The following is a 21,031-nucleotide window of genomic DNA, read 5'->3' as shown; positions in this document are numbered from 1 at the left end:
AAGATCTGACAACAATTTAAATACTACCATAATACTGGCCGTATCACAAGATCCTTGTGCACAAAAATTTATAAAAATTCCGAGAGAATTGAGGCGTTCTATACATAAAACTCACTCTGTATATCAACAAATAAATAATAAGTATAGAGAAATATTTATTGTCTGTACGTTTATCTATTATAGATACACATAAATCCATCAGTATTTAATGAATATTTTATGTATGTAACTAGTACATATACAGATGAATCTACATAAGTGATTATACGTGGAGCTTTCAGTATATTTTTTGCATATCAGAAATACTATATGTACAGGATCCTTCATGTCGAGCTGAATCGATATGCATATGGGAAAGTACTGCGACTAGTGTTCTGAAAAATTTCTTGCGTGGGTTTTCCGAAATGCTCGTGTCAGCTAAAATAATTTCAGTTTTCTGAAACTTATACCGTGGATCCAAACTTCGTTATTTTAAAGGGAATGCTATGATTTTCATTAAATTTTTTGGAATCTACTCAAAGTTTCAATATAACTATGTGAGGCATCGTATGCCTGAAGTCCACCATTTTCTAATTATTTCACAATTTTTGGACACAACCTTCCGCTAAAAAAATTATATTTCATAAGTTTAAGTGAATCAGGTCTAATATTTTTGAGATTTGAACAAATAACACTTACAGCTTTCAAAATCCGTGAAAAAATTTATATAGGGTGTTCAGAAAATAGTGCCTAATTACGCTATCTAAAAACATCGAAAACTCAATTTTTTCAAATAGCAACCCCCATTTTGCTCTTTACCATTGGATTCTACGCTTTTAATTAAGGGGACTTCGTTTGTAAATTCATATATCTCAAATTAACGGTTTTTGTAGAAACTTGAAAAAACTGAAACTTTCATGGTTTTTAATTGTCATCTGCAGATGGCGTCAACGAACAAAAATATGTGAAAACACTACACCAAGATGAGAAGAACAAAACTAAAAATTAAACTAAAGTAAATGTTCGAAATTAAATTAAGTTTCCGAAGTTTTTAGATAGCGAAATTCGGTACCATTTTCTGAACACCCTATATAAATTTTTGTCAAGATTTTCACAGATTTTGAAAGCTGTAAGTGTTATTTGTTCAAATCTCAAAAATATTAGACCTGACTCACTTAAATATAATTTTTTTAGTGGAGTTTACTTCTGGTATAACCGGAAGTTTCAGAAAACTGAAATTATTTTAGCTGAAACGAGCATTTCGGAAAACCCACGCAAGAAATTTTTCAGAACACTAGTCGCAGTACTTTCCCATATACATATCGATTCAGCTCGTCGTGAAGGACCCTGTATATACATATTATATCCTGTTTTTTCTTGGTAGGTATAATTTTATATCAAAACTCATCTTCTTTTTAATAAAATATGACGTTCTTTACATTTTCAAGAAACTCCTGGTTTCTGATTTTCTGGGACGTCATGTATTTGTTGAAACATCGTGTATTGCCTACAAAATAAATAGGAATTATTTAACTGATTAACGTGAAAGTGAGTAATTTTTTGTATTTAACTGTAGTACCCTGGTATCTGAAAAGTATTGGCTGTCGACTGCAGCTAGCGGGTGTGTACACAGTCCAAGTATATACTTTTTCATCCATCGGGTCTGAGATCATACTTTAAAAGTTCAGAGTACTGATATTTGAGGTTCCCACAGCTACTTTTCAATAATTAGAAACATAGAAACATGTTTTTTGAAAACTATTTTTCACAGAAATCAATCACTTCAAAGTGAAATTCATATTTCTTGACACAAAGACCTCGAATATGACTTACGAGATAATATTTGATAGTTGTATTATGGGTATTAGGGCATGTAGAGATTCCTATGGAATACTACTTTTTCCTAAAATTGCTAAAAAGAATTACCATTAGTAATATGACTTACTAAATTGGAAAATTGTTTTCTCATTTGAATTATTTCCAAAATTCTAGGTAAAAGCCTTAAATTAGAACAACTACGAAAAGACTGCATGGGAAGTCCGAACAATTCAATGGATATCATGAATATTGGAGGTAACACCAACAATAGCATTCCTGGTAAAAGTGATAGTAAACCTGAACAAATCCAGCCTAATACTAGGCCGCCCAGTACGGAAGATCAACAGTTGCCTCCACCAACAATGTTCAATCCCTTCCCTCACAGTTTCTTTCCCGACTTCGGATCAGGGTTTCCGCTACCAGTAAGTATGTTACACTTGCTGCCGCAAAGTGAAAAAAACAGAACAGATCACTTCGCACAACAATCGATGGAAGAGGATAATAAAGATAGAGCAAAAGGTGTAAACGAAGAAATGCAACAAGATATATTCCGACCATCATCGCTCTTAGATAGGCGTGAACTAGTACAACAAAACGGGCAGGACTAGAGCTAGTACAATATAATATATAAAGATTAATCGTCCAAATCAAAACTATATGATAGATTGATCCAGTAGGTACTGAATATTTCTTCATCATATACCCTGTTAATATAAATTGAATTATTTAGGGTTCATACAAAATGCTACCATTACAATTTGTTCATTTACCTTCAAATCATATAAAGTAGCGTAGTATTCCACTACAAACCTCTTTATATAGTTTTTCAATCAAAACCGTCCTTATTATGAGGTTACTTTGACTTGTTTTCAGTTTAATCATAACAGAACTTGATCTAGATATTTCAAAACCTTTTTTGCAATGATTTTAAATTTAATATTTGAATAATTATAAAGCCTGTACATGGAAAATAATAAAATATGTTTTTATTATTATATATATAGTCTCAAACTTTCCTTTCGACCCTCTAGCGCTCAAAACCACCAATTAAAAAACTGTAAATGGCTACAATGTGAAGTACCACATATTTTTTTCATAATTTGAACAAAACCTGGAATATTTCGAGGTGAAAATTTTAATTGGATTACCAGATATAGATCCAACAGATTATGTTACAAGATTTTCTTGAGAGATCTGTAATTTTTTGCCAAATATTGCACTGATTTAGACAGTAATGTTCTGTAATTACAATTCCAGTCAATCACTGCTGTGTGGCACTACCTGGGTCTTTGATATATCACAAATTCTGAACTAATTGGGTCAAATGGTAATCTTGACATAAGATCAAAGGTCTTATAGTCTCTATTAGACTGTTTTAAAAACATCGACTATTTTTTCTTATTAATATTGAAAATATTGTTTGAAAGAACGAAAAAAAAATCCTGAAAAATTTAGAGATGTTGATATTAATATTAAAAGGTTTTTTCTAGCTTTAGAATTCATTAACTCTTTAACAAGTTATCGAACTAGTTGAGTCAGAACAAATTTTTGTAGAGACTTGAACGCTCTACACAAAAATATTCTTATAATGTTTTGATATATTTACTTTTTCAAAAAGTTATTTAATGTTAAATATGGATTGATTTGAAATTCTTACATTTTTCTAGTTTTCCGACGCAACCATCAACTTTATGATAAAATTTAATAGGACTTTTTTATAGAACATCTAATTTTCTATAACTTACCTTTCAAAAAATTTTTAATATTTCTACAGGTCGTAAGTTATTTGTAAAAAAACAAAAATTTTCTTAAAAAGTTGTCATTTGAATGCTTAAAATTAATTATATTAAATAAATAAATTTTCAACCTAAAAATTGAATGTTTATTATAGTCAAAGCAATTTACATCGTTTCACTAAAAAATTTCCCTAACAATTAGGCACTTTTTTCTGTATTGACTTAGAACTTAGAATAAGTATCGTAATTGTTTTTCATTTTTAGTGGAATACTTATTTTATTGTTCAATTAATGCTACACCAAGCTCCGCGACATCAATTACGACTGTTAATTCTGTAAAACATCGCACACACTCTTCAAAACTTCCATCACTAGCCCAAGAATTTACATCTTCCTCGATGAATTCAGAAGGCAAATCAAAATCTTTGAAAATAGACGGAGAATCTATAGACACAAAGTCTAATATTGCATTTAACTTGGATGTTTTTACTTCAAATTTCCTTGCCTTAATTTTCTTCTACTTCATCATCAAACAAGGAAATTATGGCTAGCGTTTCAGTTAAATACCTATTTTGACTGGCTTGGTGGCGATCGACGTGGTTGTTTGATGTTAAGAACTGATTAGTTTTTGGAATCGGTCGGCAAAGCCGTTTAAAAGTTATTCCAAAAAAAACCACATTTAGTAGTTTTTTTAAGATTTCTCAAAATCGGTTCAAACCGTAGTCAAAATCTAACTTCAGTCAAGCCCTTTCGAATGGCGTCAACCGCGATTAAATCGGTCAAGCCTTTCAAAAGTTATAGGTTTTTAGTTTTTTGCAAATAACTTAAGATCTGTGATAACTATCGAAATTTTCTCAAAAAATAAATTATAGGAAATTAAATGTTCTAAAAAAAAGTCCCATCGAATATTCTCATAAAGTTGTTGGTTGCGTCGGAAAATTAGAAAAATGTCAAAATTTTTAATTAATCCATATTTAGCGTTAAATGACTTTTGAAAAAGTAAGTATATTAAAAAATTATAATCTTTTTTTGTAAAACGTTCAATTCTCGATAAAAATATGTTCTAACTTAATTAGTCCGATGACTTGTTAAAGAGAAAAAAAATTTCCCAATTCAATCAAATGGGAAATTGAAATTTTCGAAATTTTTCAATATTAAAATAAAAAAAAATCGATTTTTTTAACAGTCCAGTCTCTATATATGTGCTTTAATAGTTCTGGACAATATTTTCAACTATTTTAAAAAATCTTGTTCAAATAAAACTCAATTTCAATGTCTTTTTGGCCTTATAAAATAATATCAAATTGCACAAACAGTTTTGAAATTTTATTCTTTATGTTAAAAATTAGTTATATATCTGCTTAAATATAATTTCGCTCTTTTACAAAATCACTAATGATGTCAAATGAAATATTTCTCATGGTTTTGATGACAAAAAGAAATGAAACGAACCTTCAACAGTTTTGCATATATTTTCTCTTCCATACTAAACTGGCTCAATTTATCAAAGTTATAAAATAATGAGGGCAATATTAGAAAATATATATTGAGTAGAAATTTGTAAAAAGGATATGGCGATAAAATGGGTCTTCATAAGAGGGACCGTTCTGTTATTGACTTGATTATGTTTTTTTTGTGAACCACAAAGATCAATTTGTGGTATTGTTGGTTGATGTTTATTGATTAGAATAAGCTGTCGTGCTTCCTGATTTTCAGATGGGTGTTTAAAAATTTATTCACAGAGCTATTTGCTAATATCCCAAATAATATAAAATATCCAATCTTATAATTGACAGTTATCACAAACCAGCAGTACAAAATACTGAGAGCCAATTCAATATTTTCATTCTATCCACATGATAAATAAGATTCTATATATTTACAAATTAAGGATTATGTCAATAGAGTCCTTCCACATTTTCTATATTTTCTATTAATCAACTAATTTCTACCTAAATATGTTTTCATTATTAAAACAACGTGTGAAATTGAGATGAAATAATAATTTTTTTGTTGTATAAATATCCGAAAATTTCATCTTATTAACCTCATTCAATTTTTTTCAGTTTAAGTCTCGAAGTTACTCAACAATTATGTTTCTCATCAACATTTCTGTTACCTCTACTCCATTTGCTCAAACTCTTTTCTTGATAGTCTATTTTAAAAATTTCTCTGGTTTCATTACAAATTTCTACCCACTAAACGACAAACAATCTCAAGATTAGATGTTACGTTGGAAATTTAATTAGACCCCTGTCGAGTCTCCCGTGGATCTAGAGCCTTCTTCTCTTATACACATAATAATTGTACAATATGAGGTTATGTCGAACAATTTGAATAAGACATTCTAAAGCTGCAAAAATAAGTATTGAACTGAATCTATCGACATATACATAAATGTATATTCATTATCAGAAGCTTATATTGTCACATTTTAATAAAAAACACATTGTTTTCTTCTAACATTCCAATATCCAATTACTACCTTTGTGACTTTTACTTGCTTTTCGATTCAATAATATCACAAACTTTAAATTTCTGTATCTGCAACTACCTCCCACTAAATTTTTTACACACTTCTAGTTACTCTATCTATAATGGTGTTCCACTATACCGTATGTTTCTGAGAAAACAAACCATAGGATTTCCCAAGGTTACTAGAATAATAGAAGGTTTGTGACATGCGCATGCTTTTGTAAACAAACGATCAGCTGCTAGAACACCAGCTACGTCATTATGTTTACAATTTTGTTTATATTTTTATGTCAAACAGAACCTCACTAACATTATGTTCCAGTTATGAGGATGTGTGTTATCTCTTGCTGATCTGGCTATACAAACGAATATATTTCTAACTAACGAATTTATTGAGCTGTCACTTGTCTATTGCGCATCTTGTTATTGTCACAAACCTTCTATTATTCTAATAACCTTGGGATTTCCCATGTTACCATGTAAGTTCCATGTTATCTTCGAGTTGCCTACCTGCGCGGTCGACCTTCTCGCTCCGGGGGGGCGGTTGACCGCCGACCTTTTTGGGGTCAGTCTTTTTACCTCGATTTTATTGTTGATATGTTAAATAACAATATATTTGTTCATTTTTTATATTTTTGCTATTTTAATAAATGTTTTGAAATTATATTTATTTTGGTTTTTGAATAAAAAAAACTTTAACAAATGACAGGACTGATTAATAGCTTGAAATTGTTTGACGCTATTTGACTGAATTTTCATTTTGTTAATTTTTCATGTTCTTTTGTTTTATCTAGCTGGAACTTTCTAATTTTATAACAAAAATTGTTTTGTTAATGAAAAAATTTACTAATAGCATTTTATGACAAAATATTTATTAAACACTAAATGAAGAACATTAAAATAAATAGTACTTTTGAAATCAAAGCTTTTAAACCATTTTAAACATAATTTTTGGTTAAGAGGACCAGAAGGTGTTTCACATTTTTTTTAGAACACTAGGTGCCCGAGAACGATTTTTAAACTACATAAAAAAAACAGTTTCAAGCTATTAATCAGACCTGTAATTTGTTAAAGTTGTTCGATATTTTTCATTCAAAAACCAAAATAAATGTAATTTCATAGCGTTTAATAAAATAGCATTACAGCGATAAAAAATGATGAACAAAAAAAAATGTTATTTGATGTAACAACAATAAAATTCAGGTAGAAAGACTGACCTGAAAAGGTCGGAGGTTTACCGCCCCCCAGAGCGAGAAAGTAGGCGACCCCTTAAATGGTAACATGGGAAATCCTATGGCCGGTTTCCTCAGAAACATACTGTATATGTTTTCAATGTGTCTTTTTATTTTCATTTTCATTAATTCAAAGATCGCTGTGTATATTTTTGTATTTGTGTTTGTACTAATAATTTCATAGATAAATAACTACAAAACAAAACACAATTAATACACAAATAGAATAATAAAAAATAGTATAAACACAAATAATTGCAGATATCGTTTTAAGATGTCCTTATGGAATCCTTTGAGCAATTTCAAACATCCTGTCGTTATCTCCTCCTAAGAATGAACCTGAATACTAAAAAGCTGCTACTGCATGGTATTCGGTTTGTTTTATATTGAATTTTCTTCGTCAACATTTATTTATGGATGCAAACATTTTTAAGCTTGAATTATCAATTTTATTAACATATCTGAGATCTCTATATCGTCTTGTTAGTTCTGTATATTTTGTTATTATGGTACCTTTTGTGGACATTTTATCTATTTGTTTTACTCCTTTATCAAATTGAAATTCTTGTGTCATCATTTCTACCGATTACCGATCATTTTTTATTACTGTTGTCATTTGACTCGGTATCCTTCGTTTTTGTAATTATCTTCTATAACTGCACAGTCAAAAACTCTTTTGATACATACTTTTTACCCTGAATATTTTCACCTAACTTTGGTTGGTTTTCGAACTTACATCTTTTCTCTTAAATTGTAGTTTAAAATGAACTATCTGTTGCAGTCCATTAATTTCGTACTCCCACAATGTTCTTATTATAACATAATTTATGAAAACGAAACTTATTCAATATACAGAATGAGTTTTATCTATGGAACACCTCAATTATCTCGGAAACGGCTTGTACGATTTTTTATATGATATTTAGATGGCTACGATTGAATAAACTCGTTTAATTTAAATATCCTATAAAAATTCAGGTGTTAATACACATCTCGTAACATTTTTCCATCATTAGGTCTGCAAACTCTTCAGGTCTATCAAAATCGTCATCTGACAACTCTTGAACCAACTTTACTTTATATGGATGGAATTTATTATCTCGTAAAATTTTCTTAAAGGACGTGTGCGATATATCAAATTTCCTGGATAGTACTCAAATGTGGATCGTCTTTTAACAGGACATATAGGTTTTCTTCTATAAATGATGTTTCTCAAGTGACCCCACAGGAAATTGTCTAAAGGATTCATGTCGGTTGATCGCGGGGGCCATTCCATAAAACCACGCCTTCTAATTCATCTTCTAGGTATTGCTTCACCAAACACCCCGTCAGTTTTTCGGGAAATTGGGTGTGGGATTCACGCATCCAACAAGGATTGTTACGTGAACAGTTTCTACAATTATGTCAGGTTACGTTTCCATTAATACAAAAAGTGGCCTCATCGTAAAACATAACATTACAAAAAATTTTGGATGGTTTTGATTGCAACATTTTCCCTTAATAAGGTCTACAAACTCTTCACTTCTATCTAAATCGTCATCTGACAAGTCTTGAACCAGCGTTACTTTGTATGGATGGATCATGTAAAATTCTCATTACCGATGTTAGCAAAATATTCCTGGATATTTGTCACTCAAGTGTAGATCGTTTAACAGGACACAAACATCTATTGATTTGTTTTCAGTTGATGCAGTTTTTCTACGCCCTAGTTTGGATAAATCTTTCACTGAACCAGTTTCGTTAAACTTTTTTACTAATTTACTGACAGTAGATCTTGTGAGGGGTTTCGGTTAGTTCGTTTTACTATTTGAAATATTTGAATCTAATATTTTACATATTAAGGGGAATGAATATTTTTGATTGAATGAGTTTAAAATAAGAATAAACACTGTCAACTTTTTTGAATGTGTATGGTATATTAATATTATTAAGGGAAATTGGCAAATACTTCTGGGATATTTTAACACCTTTAATTTTCCGGTATTAATCGAAAGAGTTTTTCAAATTCCGAGACGAAATGTACATATAACTTCATTTTAAAATATAATGATATCTTCTCTCGGAATTTGTCGTATTATAAGACTGATATATCATATTGCCAACGTTCCAACATAGATATTTTTTAATCTACAACATTTTTCTTTTACTAATACCACTTTACACAGTTCCTCAGATATACAGATTTTTTACCAAATATATACTCAATATTCTATATTATACAAAGGTTTTTTGTTCACTCCTCCATATTATCTCGATGCAGTAGAAAATTCTCCACCATTCTTTAGAATCTCAAAATGTCAAACGTTTTATTGAAAAGAAGGAAAAAATTCTTTGTATAATGAAAGTTTTCTAATTTCGTTTAACATAAATATTTTGATATAAATATACCGTGAATCTACATAAATACGTTTAATTAAATAAAGCTAAATTCAAAAATTATTTGATTTGTTTTTCTAGCATTAAGCAATTTTCTATTTCTGACTTATCCTATACAAAAAGTTATAGAAAATAAATTTAAATTATCGTCTCAAGACATTCATAATACTTAATTAGTACCTAGAAAAATAGATTTCAGTGAGCCCATGTTTATATGTTTTATTGACCAAACAAAAGCTTTTGATAGAGTACGTTTAAGAGACCTGACAAATATTATAGAAAAAAAAATAATACAAATCATAAATTTTCAAATATTTTTATAGAATTGAATACAGGACATTTATCGTTAATCAAAACCAAAATAGGTCTCTCCAAAGAACTACCAATTATGGATCGGGATATGACAAGAACACAGCTTTAGTCATAACTCAATTGGTATAACTTAAAATCATACAAAGCGTCAACATGGTCAACGTAGCTTCCAGAATGGGAGATTAATTGTTCAGAATGTTATGAGATGCGGATGATGGAGTACTAGTGGCAGTTGATGAAGATGATTTACAGCGCGATGAAGACAACGACAGAGAAAAATAATATGAGAATTTAGGCTGAGAAGACAAATCAATGGTTAGGCATGTTTGACATAAAGGCGCCGTTTCTTTTGTTAGAAAATGTTATGCGCGTGTGCAGGGCCGGATTAAAATGTATAAGGCCCGGGGCTAAAATAATGAGCGGCCCCCTTAACGAATTCGGAAACCCGAAAGAATAATATCAATACGTTAGATTTCTGGTATCAACACAATACAGATTGTTTTCCAAATGTTGGGGCCCTTTTGGATCCGGAGCCCGGTGCTATAGCCCCCCAAGCCCCTAGCTTAATCCCACTCAGCACGTGTGTCCAATTTTTAGACGATTAAGGATTACTTGTTTTCTTCTTTTTTGAGTAATGGCAGTTTGGTTTTAATTTCAGGTATTATTTGTTTTAGTTTTGTTTCGGCTTCTTTCCAGATTGATTGCCATTTAAAAGCTGTGTCTCTATTTTTTAGTAAGTCGTATAATCTTTTAGGTAAACGTTTGTATTATTTTTTAGATGGGTTTTTTGAAAGTAAAGTATTAAAGAGAGAATAATTCATTTAGGAGTAGTTTTATTTGTTCGTGATGGCACCAAAAGTCGTTTAAATTCCTTTGATCAATAATCTGTAGTTGAGATGTTGATAGTAAATAATTTTTTCTTAAGTCTTGTGATATTTTTTTTAAGGTTTTATTTTGTATGTTTTTATAGATAAAATTGAGAATTTCGAGTAATTCGTTTGAATAATCTGGTGCGATTATTTCAGGGTTTGCAGCATTAATAGTGTTTTGAAAAAAATCTCATTGAAATTTAAAACAAAAGGTGGGCTTCGGTTTTCAATCAAATATTTAATTGTCTTTAGTAAGGGGGTCAGATCTTCACTAGTTTCCTTATATTTTTTTGGTTTCTTTTTGATTTGTGTTTAGTAGGTTGAGCGAAAGTGATGGGGGGGCTATCAAAATATTCAGGTGATGTTGAAATTTTTCTTTTTGTAGTGATAGGAGTGTTGGTGCTTGAATTTAGTGTATTCCGTCTTAATGCAAAACTTGACGACATTTGACGAGGTCGTTGTTGTGGGTGTTTGAGGTGTGGTAGGAACTTTTGGGATATTTTTGATGATTGAAGCTGAATATTCTCTGTTGTCGTCTCTGGTGTGGCTTCTATTATGTTCTCTGTTTCTTCTGTAGCAATTATTCATTCTGTCAGAATCATTTCTTCTGTAGTGGTATGTGTGTCTCTTTGTTTCAAACAGGCGGATTATTCATGACCTGTGGATTTGCATGTGGAGCAATTCAATCCTTCGATTGAAAGAAATAATCAGTAGGTGGTTTTATCGTTTGTTAACACAAAAGATTCTGAAATAGATTTTCAATGGAAAAGATAACAATTTGTCTTCGAAAGCTTAATACGTGGCTATAATATGCTTTAGGCCTATTCCTACTTTTAGGAATGTCTTTTTTGATACTGTTTTTATTCCCATATTTTGGATTTTTTCTTCGATTTGTGAATTGGGTATTGTTGGGCATACGTTTGATATAACAAATATACATTCGGTATCGGTTTCATTTATTTTGATTGATTTATCGTGTGGGATTAGGTAATCAACTGTTGTTTTGGAGGAGAGGTAGATACAAATTCTGTTGGAACTATGGATCCAACACCTACAATGTAGTCGTGAATTTTGACTCCATTATTTATGGGTGGCTAGTATGTTGGAGAATTTTCTAAGGCCGACTCTGTCCCTGGTTAATTTCCGTCAATTAGGACAGGTTCCGAAAAAACCCGTCGAAAATCCCTCGCAATGAAACCAGATCTAAAAAGGTAAAATACTTGTAGATCTAATACACACTGTGATTATCCGTGATCACTGGATGGTCACTGCAATTAGGTTAAGATAGACATAAGATGATTTGTTTTCAATTTTAATAAAAGCTTTCATAAATTAAACAAGACCGAATTGAACGTGGTATTATCAACCAAATTCAGGACCGGCCTTCTTGGAAGAATTTCTTTGTACTAAATAAAGCAAATTATTTTTAATGTTTTACAGTCTTAATGTCATTCGGATTTTTCCACTTTTCAGCAATTTGACATATACGTAAGATTGTTTTGAGGCTGATATTCTACTGCACTTGATAATATGACTTACTTTCAACTGCGATACTTGTGATTTTTTATGAACAGTTTGTACAGTATACAGATTATATATAGCTACAGTAATTTGTTCGACAGATATATTTTTGATCTCGTAAGATCCCGGCTTTTCAGTATTTTTATAATAATTACAATAACAATATGGTTACAGATATGAACTTTTTATAATATTACCATTTACAGATTTAAATATATTATGACTAATAACTTTACAGTTGGAACAGACTGAAATTTGCGTTGTTTTCTGAATATATATATATATATATATATAGAAGTATTTTTTTCCCGGCATTGAAACAGTTTTCAGTTGTGTTTATTGAATATTTGGCAAAATGATTCGAGAAGAAGCGGATTACCGGACTAATCAGCCTTTTTAGAAAAACAAATAGTTAATGCTCCAATTTACAATTACTATCTATAAACCTCATCTAAAATAAGCGTATTGAATTAAATTTCCTTCGCCATATCACGTGAATAATGACAAATATTATAAAAGCGCTGCAATCAATCACATTAAATGTTAATTTTTTCACTCACTGAAAATAGAATTATTGTATTCCAAAATTGAATAGAAAAGGAGGGCAAAATGTGAGAAAAATTTAATAATACATGAAATGAAGAAGAAAAGAATCATATTTTTACCTTGAATGAAACGAATTTATAACTGATGTATTATGTACAAGAAAATACCATATTTTCAACCCAACAAAGATAATTAACGACTCATTGCATCATGAAATATGGAAACGAGATCAAAACATTTGCTCTGATGTAATTTGATCAATCTATGCCATCTTGTAATGGATTAGTAGATGCACAACTACTTCATCAAAGTATTCATATCCAACAGTAACCAATTCGATATTTGCAGGTTCTATTTAATTGTCCTTTATTTCTAATCGTCGTCAAAAGTCAAAAAGCCATATAATTAACAACCATAATATTTTCCACAAAATAGCAATAAAAAACTGAGGAGATTCGACATATTCCTTTCAGAACGAGGTTATCACTGCTGGTTTGAAGATCTGCAATGGCAGCATGTCACTTTTCCATGGTTTCAATAACTATTCATACGCATATATAAAATGTTGAATTGTGAATTTATACGTAATATATAGATCTTTTTAACTCGCTTAATAAACTAATTTGATATTTTTCATGAAACCAAGGAACACTGGAAAGTGAAAGGCGACTCTATCTAGTAATCTATCTAGTAAACGTTCCTTCACATTTCAAAAAATTATGTTCTAAATGTCACTTTTCTTATTCTAAATCTTCTATGCTGTTTTTTAGAGTAATTAATGGGACTATTGAATCCCATTTCAATAAATATAAAAGAGTTTTGGTTACACTCAGTGTTTCCTCTTTCCATTATCGTCCAAAATTTTTATTTAATTCGGCAGTTGTTTCCATGCTTGCAGATCCTGTGTGACCTTTTCGGCATGATGCAGTCACATATTTATCAAGGATTTTGTTTGGTCTACCCAGTCTAGTTGGAGATCTACCTCTTGCCTTCTACTTTCCCTTCTATGATCAATCGTTCCATTGTTCCTGATCCTCTAGCTGTATGTCCCAGGTACTGCAGCTACATGCAGTTTATTCTGGTTAGCAGCCTTGTACGTGGACCAATTTCTTGTAATACGGATACGTTGGTTCGGTATCCTGTCCATGATACTCGTAAGAGGTTTTTATCTGCGTTGTTTAAAGTCAACGTTTCAACTAGACGGACTTTCGTTGTTTTCGTAATAGTTTTGTCTTTCTATATTTTATTTAACTTGGTAGTCGATGATTTTGCCTTTCCCAGTGCTGCTTATTAAGGAACCAAGATAGTTGAAATTGTTTACTACTTCGTAGCTGCAATTTCTGATGTTTGTGGAGAATTGTTGTCTTGTCTATCAACTATCATCATTTTCGTTTTGGATTTATTTATTTTTAAGCCATACTTTTCGCTGATAACAGGCAGTCTAGTCATAATTTCTGTTATTGCTTGTATGGTTGACGGCTATGATCAGTTTGCCATTGGCGTAGTGCAGGTTCCTCCTTCCTCCAATTGATATTCCGTCTTGTCCCTCATCTAGAACCTCTCTCTTGACGTATTCGCTATAAACTTTGAATAATGTAGGTGAAATCCTGTCTAACTCCTGCGGCCGTTTTGAAGGTCCCCGTCGGTTCTGACTTTCGCGTTATTTTTCTGATAGAGGATGCGCACTAGTTGAACCAGGTGTTTTGACGTTCCCATTTCTTCCATTATGGTCTAAAGATAGCTCCAGTTAACTTTATCAAACGCTTTTTGATAATCAACAAAACAGAAATACAGTGGAATATTAACTTCTCTAGCCTTTTTAATAAGTTCCCTGATATTTAATATTTGATCCCTGGTACAAAACCTACTTGCTTCTCTGAAAGCTGTGGCAAAAGATTTGGTTTGAGACGGTTATGGAAGATATGCAGGAAGATCTTACTAGTGAAATGAGAGAAACCGTTCTGTAGCTGCTGCGCGAACCTTTTTTGAATATTGGAATAAACAGCGACTCTCCCAAATCTCAGACCACTGTGCTGTTTTCCATATAAAGCTACCGGTTTTGGGAAATATTTCTATTCTCTCCTTGCCCAGAGCCTTTAAGACCTCTGCCGTTATTTGGCATCATCCGTACCCGATGATTTTTTATTTCTCAGAAGTTTTAAGGCATTTTCAACTTCCGATTTTAGTATATCAGACTCTTAACAGTTATTTCTTCTTGGAGTTGTTCTAAATTACCCTTGTAAAATTTTCTAAAATATACTTTCCAAACATCTGTAATACCATTGACATCGTTTATAATTTCTCCCTCCTCATTTTTTTATTACTTGGGAGCGCAGTTTGAATTCTTTGGAGAGATATCTTACTTTATTAAACAATTCTCGAGACACTCAGTACACAATTATCATGATTTCATTCGTATAAAAACTTATTCATTGCTCCTTGCAAGAATGACCATTTTTATACAAATTTAGAACTTATTTCATGGTACCAACAGCGATTGAAAATATTTAAAGTTTTTAGAGAAAATTCAAAAACACAATACAAGTTTATAATAGTTGCAAAAAACAAATTCGATGTTCGAGATTAAAAATTTTTACCCATAGAAATTGAAGCATTAACTATTCAATAAAATAATGTTTGTACAAAATATGTGTTGACTATGTGTATGTATGGAAAAAACTTACTGAATTAACTGTGAGAAAAATATATATTAAGTTCGGTGTATGACAAAAAAAATTATTAAATCCATTAGGAAATTGTAAAAAAAACTAATATTAGGCGAGAAACATATAGGTATACGGTCAACAATGTACAAATAATTCTATATGCGTTTATTTTGACTGCAAGTTGTTCTACAATCATAACCGCTTCAAAATGGACAAAGTATTCAAAAGAAAAACGTTTGGAAACGCCCTGCAAACAAGTTTAAGTATACGAGGTGTACTTCGTCTGCATGAACACTTTGCTTATAAGTTTTTTGAAGTGCGTTTACCTCGAATAATCTATTTGGATACTTTCCATTTTTCTTAAAATAAAAATTATGTGATATTATACATGTATGGAATGCACTTTGTTTCATCATATATGCAATCTATACACATTATTGCGTTCAATGCATTTTATTGATAAACATTATTAATTCAATATATCGTATTTTCTATTAATAATTTCAAATTATATTGTGGTGAAATTTTTATTTCCTATTTCTAATCTGAAAGTGTATTTTGGTTTTTCTCGGTGTATATTTTTACTTACTAATTATTTTTACTCAGAAATAAGGAGGTATTTTCAATTATTAAATAATCTTTCAAACGGAATTTGACGTAAAATAATGAAAGCTCCCTACAAGATCAAAAAATTGCTCTAACTAATCATTTTCGTTTGGCTGCCAGTCCTGCAGAATTAAAAGTAAGGTAAATAAACGCAAGCAATAAAAAAATTTTGAATTAAAAATATTTATTACATAATGTGAGAAAGGTTTTACCAAATTGCTCCAAAAGATCAGCTGTTCTGGTTTGCTGTTGAACGATGTAAATCCCTATAGAAAAAAGTTTTTGGTGCGAAATTTGGGTGAATCATTTTGATCAACATATATTTGGTTTTAATGATGAATATTTGAAAGAACGCCGCATTAATTTGATCTAACAATTTCTATGATGTTTCTCAATTATATACAAAATTTCAATTCCATCGATGAAATAACTTTTCATATAGTGAATATGAAAAAAAAAGGCCTACTGTTATCTCAATATATTTTGACCAAATCTTTCGGTGTCAAAATCTATATAACAAAAAAACTACAGAACATATGCGGGTTTTATCTTTTAAAAATTACATCGTCCGAATGTTAAATGTTACGTCGAACACATTCTTCGAACCTGGCTTCGGTATTTCTTGCCACTAGCTGGAGAAGTGCCGTCGAGATGCCATTGACTTCGCGAACAATATTTTACACTTTACTTTTGAGATGCACTCACAGAAAAAAGTCCATGGGGGTTAAATCGAGGGACTTGGATGGCCAAGGGATATCACAGAAACGGCTTATCAATTTGCTAGGGCGTAGGCGTGGCGCCATCTTGCTGAAACATGTCTCTGAAGTGAAGGCAGAATGTTCTCCCAATGTTGGAAATAAATAATCGTCAAGCATTTACTTATAAGCAACACCATCTACAGAGATTTCTTGCCCTTGACGATTTACAAAAAATTTTTTCCAGTTATTCCCCTGCTTGACAACGCACATCAAACCGTCATTTTGGTACTGTGGATGTTTTAAGCGGGGGGGGACCAATAACGACTTATTCATACTTCTATTCAAATGAAAATGGGCTTAATTATTCCAAAAGATAGTGTTCACTGTGCGAAATCGCTCCAACATTGTCAAGCGTTTGCACAATTTGAATTTTACATGGATTAAATTTAAGATCCTTCTTCAATATTTCGTGCACTATAGTTTTTAGAAGCTTCAAGGTAGCGAACGGACTGACGCGGATTATCGCGCAAACTTGCCGAATGTTTTCATTCGTTCTCGACGCCTTGCTGGGTTCTGGTCGTGGGTTTGTTTCTACTGAACTTGTTGCTCGGAACCTTCGCACCCATGGGGCATCACATAACCGTCGAATATTGTAACGTGGACAAAATCTTCTGCCCCGTTCCCGTTAATGTTTACGGAGAAAATCGAAAATCAAATCTTAATTCTGCCACCGGACAACCCTTATTTTCATTATATTTTGAAAACACAACAAAAAGCTTCAAATAAAAATTGATATTTTATCTCAACCGCATGAAATTGAACAAACAATATATATAGAGTGCCCAAAAACATAGATTTTCAATAGATTGGAAGATTGGGTTATCATTTCCACAATATACCCAACAAACTTAATTCTTAATATTTTAAATCTTATATTTTTGTACTTTTGAGCATTTACTTAGCCATTGCAAGCAAGTAACATTACTCGCATCCGGTTAATAAAAGTTAAAGTACAGGGTGGATCTCAAGGAGACTTGATGCGTAAGTAAAAATTGAATTTGGTCATTGAAAATACACAGAGTGATCAACTTAAATAATAAACGTAATTGGAAATATCTTCTTTAATTTCAAAATAAAGAATACTAAAAATTATTACTCATAACATTTTCAGGTTTGATTTGATTATATGATATAATGAATAATCACGCTGATTAAAATATAGAGTACACTAAATAGTTTTCCATACATTAAATATATTCAAACTTGTTCAAATATGCTTTTAAATAGTATCTGTACGATCTATAGCAAATAAGCACATTTTCATAGATTTCGAAATCTATGCAGGGTATAAATGAGTTCAAAACTTGCAGTTTCAAACAATTTATTCAATAAAAATTCAATTTACAAAAATAAGGACACATCACTAGAATAATAATTGTTTATTTCGTAATTTGAAACAACATGTTATCAAAAATAAAAATAATATGGTGAGCAATAAGTATACTACTGTACTATACTTTTCTTCGTACGTTCAAATTTGGAACAGTCTTTGTAAGTTGAAATGTTTTTTTCATATTTCGTGCTCATGGTTTATCTTAGTAAGTGGAATAAATTTGAACACAAGGTATATTTTCTCATCTCTTATTTATTTAGACTGAACAATACCTATTTTATATTCAAATTTCACTATTCACTACTTTACGTTTACCGCTCGCAATTCGATTTGTCGTTCCTATTTCTACGTCTTAATCTGTTCCTATTTGCACAACTTTGAAATCCTCAGAGAAGAACAGTTCTTGACAATCTTATGTCGTTAATCCATGTCATATTTCTCTGCTTGATGCCCATCATAACAATGTCCACGAAATGTTTTTGATATTTCTAACAATTTTCCGATTTCAGACTACAGGTAAATTTTCAAATTCACTTCTGTCTCAATATCACCATATCCGGATAGTTCTATACCCAGATATTTGAATTTCATAACTTGCTGGATTATTTTGTCGTTTACGACCATCTTGCATCTCAGAGGTATTTTTGATGTTGTTAGGCTTTTTGTTTTGGAGGTAGAAACCATCATATTTAGAGATGTTGTTGTGCAATTAAAGCGATATAGCAGCCTTCTGGAGGTCGTCTGCAACCAGCACAGCATCGTCAGCATAGCACAGGATTGTAATATTGCAGTCACCCATTTTGTATCCGTTCAATCTGCGTACTTACTTTATTATTTCATCCATAATTATATTGAAAAGGAGTGGACTCAGTGAGTTACCGTGTCGTATTCCTTTTTCCACAGGGATTGGTTCGGTGAGCTCTCCGTCGATCTTGGCCTGGATTTTGTTCGCGCTGTATAGATTCTCTATGACTTTGATTAAGGTAAGGGTTACTTCTCTGTCGTAGAGTAAATGTACAATATCCTCTAACTGAACCCGGTCAAATGCTTTTTGCAGATCTATGAAACACATGTAGGCTGGTTTGTTGTATTCGATCGACATCTCTGCAATCTGTCTTATAACAAACACTGCACCAGTGCATGATCTTCCCGTTCTAAATCCTTGTTGTGCATCCGACAGGAATATGATACTATTTATTTTGTTTGTTATTATTTTTGTTGTTAGTTTAAATGTTGTACTCAGTAGGTTTATGCCTCTGTAATTCTCTGGCATTTTTTTGTCTCCCTTTTTAAACATAAGAGTGGTGGTGCTTGTTCGCCATTCATCAGGTATTCTGTGGTATATAAAGATATTTCTAATCAGTTTGGTTAGTTGTTGACCACCGTGCTTAAGCAGTTCATTGGGAATTTTGTCGGGTCCAGGGCTTTTTCTGTTTTTTTGTAATTGTCGGATCGCCGATTCTATGTCTCTGCTCTCTATTTGTATATCCTCATTTGTGGTTATATCTGGAGTCTTGTGTTCGATATCATCTTCCTCTTTACTATATAGTTTTGTGAGATATTCGACCCAAGTTTCCTTTGTTATATGTTTAGGTACAATTAGTTCGTTGGTTTCTTTTCTCTGATTTCTGATAAATCGCCAGATTTGCTTTTGGAGGCCATAGAAGTGGCTCTCAATTCTTTTTAAGAAAGCTTCCCAGTGATTCGTTTAGAGGGAATGTACATTTTAAATCTACACCTACCCCTTAATCCCATCAACAACTCATCCACGCAAGATATGACATACTACAAACTAGAAAGCTACTGAGAGCGACAATTGCCCAAAAAAAAACTGTGGTGGGATCAGAATGTCTTAGACAAAGTCAGTCAGACTGTCTGTTAGTAGTTAATAATGAAATATTACGTTTGAAGTACGAAATACGGTGAGAAATGTGCCACATAATTGGTTTGAGTTTTTCAGGTATATGTTTATATATATGTTATCAGGTATATATGTTTAGTTGTTTCGTCAATATGAATAACTCTGTATATTTGAAAATATGTTGTTTATACTTTGTTTTAAATTTTGTATGATATCTCTTTTGATTATATGGACCTCTCCTCGCACTAATTAACTGTATAGTCTAAGATCCCACAGCTTGATCTTGCTGGTATCTGTTTTTTTTATGAAATTAATTTTAAAGGAATCTTGAGGATGTATGGAATGGATTAAATATAGGTTGTCTTGTAAAAATTAGCCGCAATTATGATATGACTTTCAGCTTTATGTTTTTTCAGTCAATCTTACAGCAATTGAAAGAAAATGATGTCACATATAATAATAAAAATGGTTGCCAGGTCCTAGTCGGCCGCAGTATTAGGGTTGCCAGGTGTAAACAGGTATATTATTGTTAATTAACTGTATTCACCGTTTTTTTTTCAAATTTAATGCAAAATTAAAGTTTTATATACATCGAACATGAAAATCCATGGTTGCCAGTTGCACAATGGCCCCAAACAGAGGCTGCCATGATTTTTGTGAACGACTCTCGTTCCAGGTAAGTGGAAGCGCCAGAGAAAAGGTGCACGCATTGTTACGTGCTGTTAACAATAGTATAAAGTTGTGTAAATTAAGTTTTATTATTTTTTCACTTATTATTTATTAAACATAAATTTTTGGGCATAATGAAATGAAGCTACGAAATGACTAAGCTGCACATAAACTGTATAAGTGTTGCAGCTGCCATGCTTTGTCCTTATTCATCGCACGTAACAATGCGTGCATCTTTTCTCTCGCGCTTCTACTTACCTGGAGTGAGAGTCGT

The 21,031-nt window shown here is 31.7% G+C and overlaps 1 protein-coding gene across 4 annotated transcripts in view; it reads left to right on the top strand.

Annotated features, from left to right (window-relative positions):
* LOC130892636 (protein jim lovell-like) overlaps positions 1-20,171 on the top strand; it is a 319,386-nt gene extending 299,215 nt beyond the window's left edge. For all 4 annotated transcript variants that reach the window (XM_057798145.1, XM_057798146.1, XM_057798147.1 and 1 more), the window contains one exon: positions 1,972-20,171. In XM_057798145.1, the coding sequence (XP_057654128.1) occupies positions 1,972-2,405 (434 nt within the window). In that variant the 3' untranslated portion in view covers positions 2,406-20,171. The remainder of the gene's footprint in view (positions 1-1,971) is intronic.
* Positions 20,172-21,031: the final 860 nt, after the last annotated feature.

Source organism: Diorhabda carinulata, chromosome 4, assembly GCF_026250575.1.
Source record: "Diorhabda carinulata isolate Delta chromosome 4, icDioCari1.1, whole genome shotgun sequence".
NCBI classification, from domain to species: domain Eukaryota; kingdom Metazoa; phylum Arthropoda; class Insecta; order Coleoptera; family Chrysomelidae; genus Diorhabda; species Diorhabda carinulata.
This window is presented reverse-complemented; position numbering and strand designations above follow the sequence as displayed.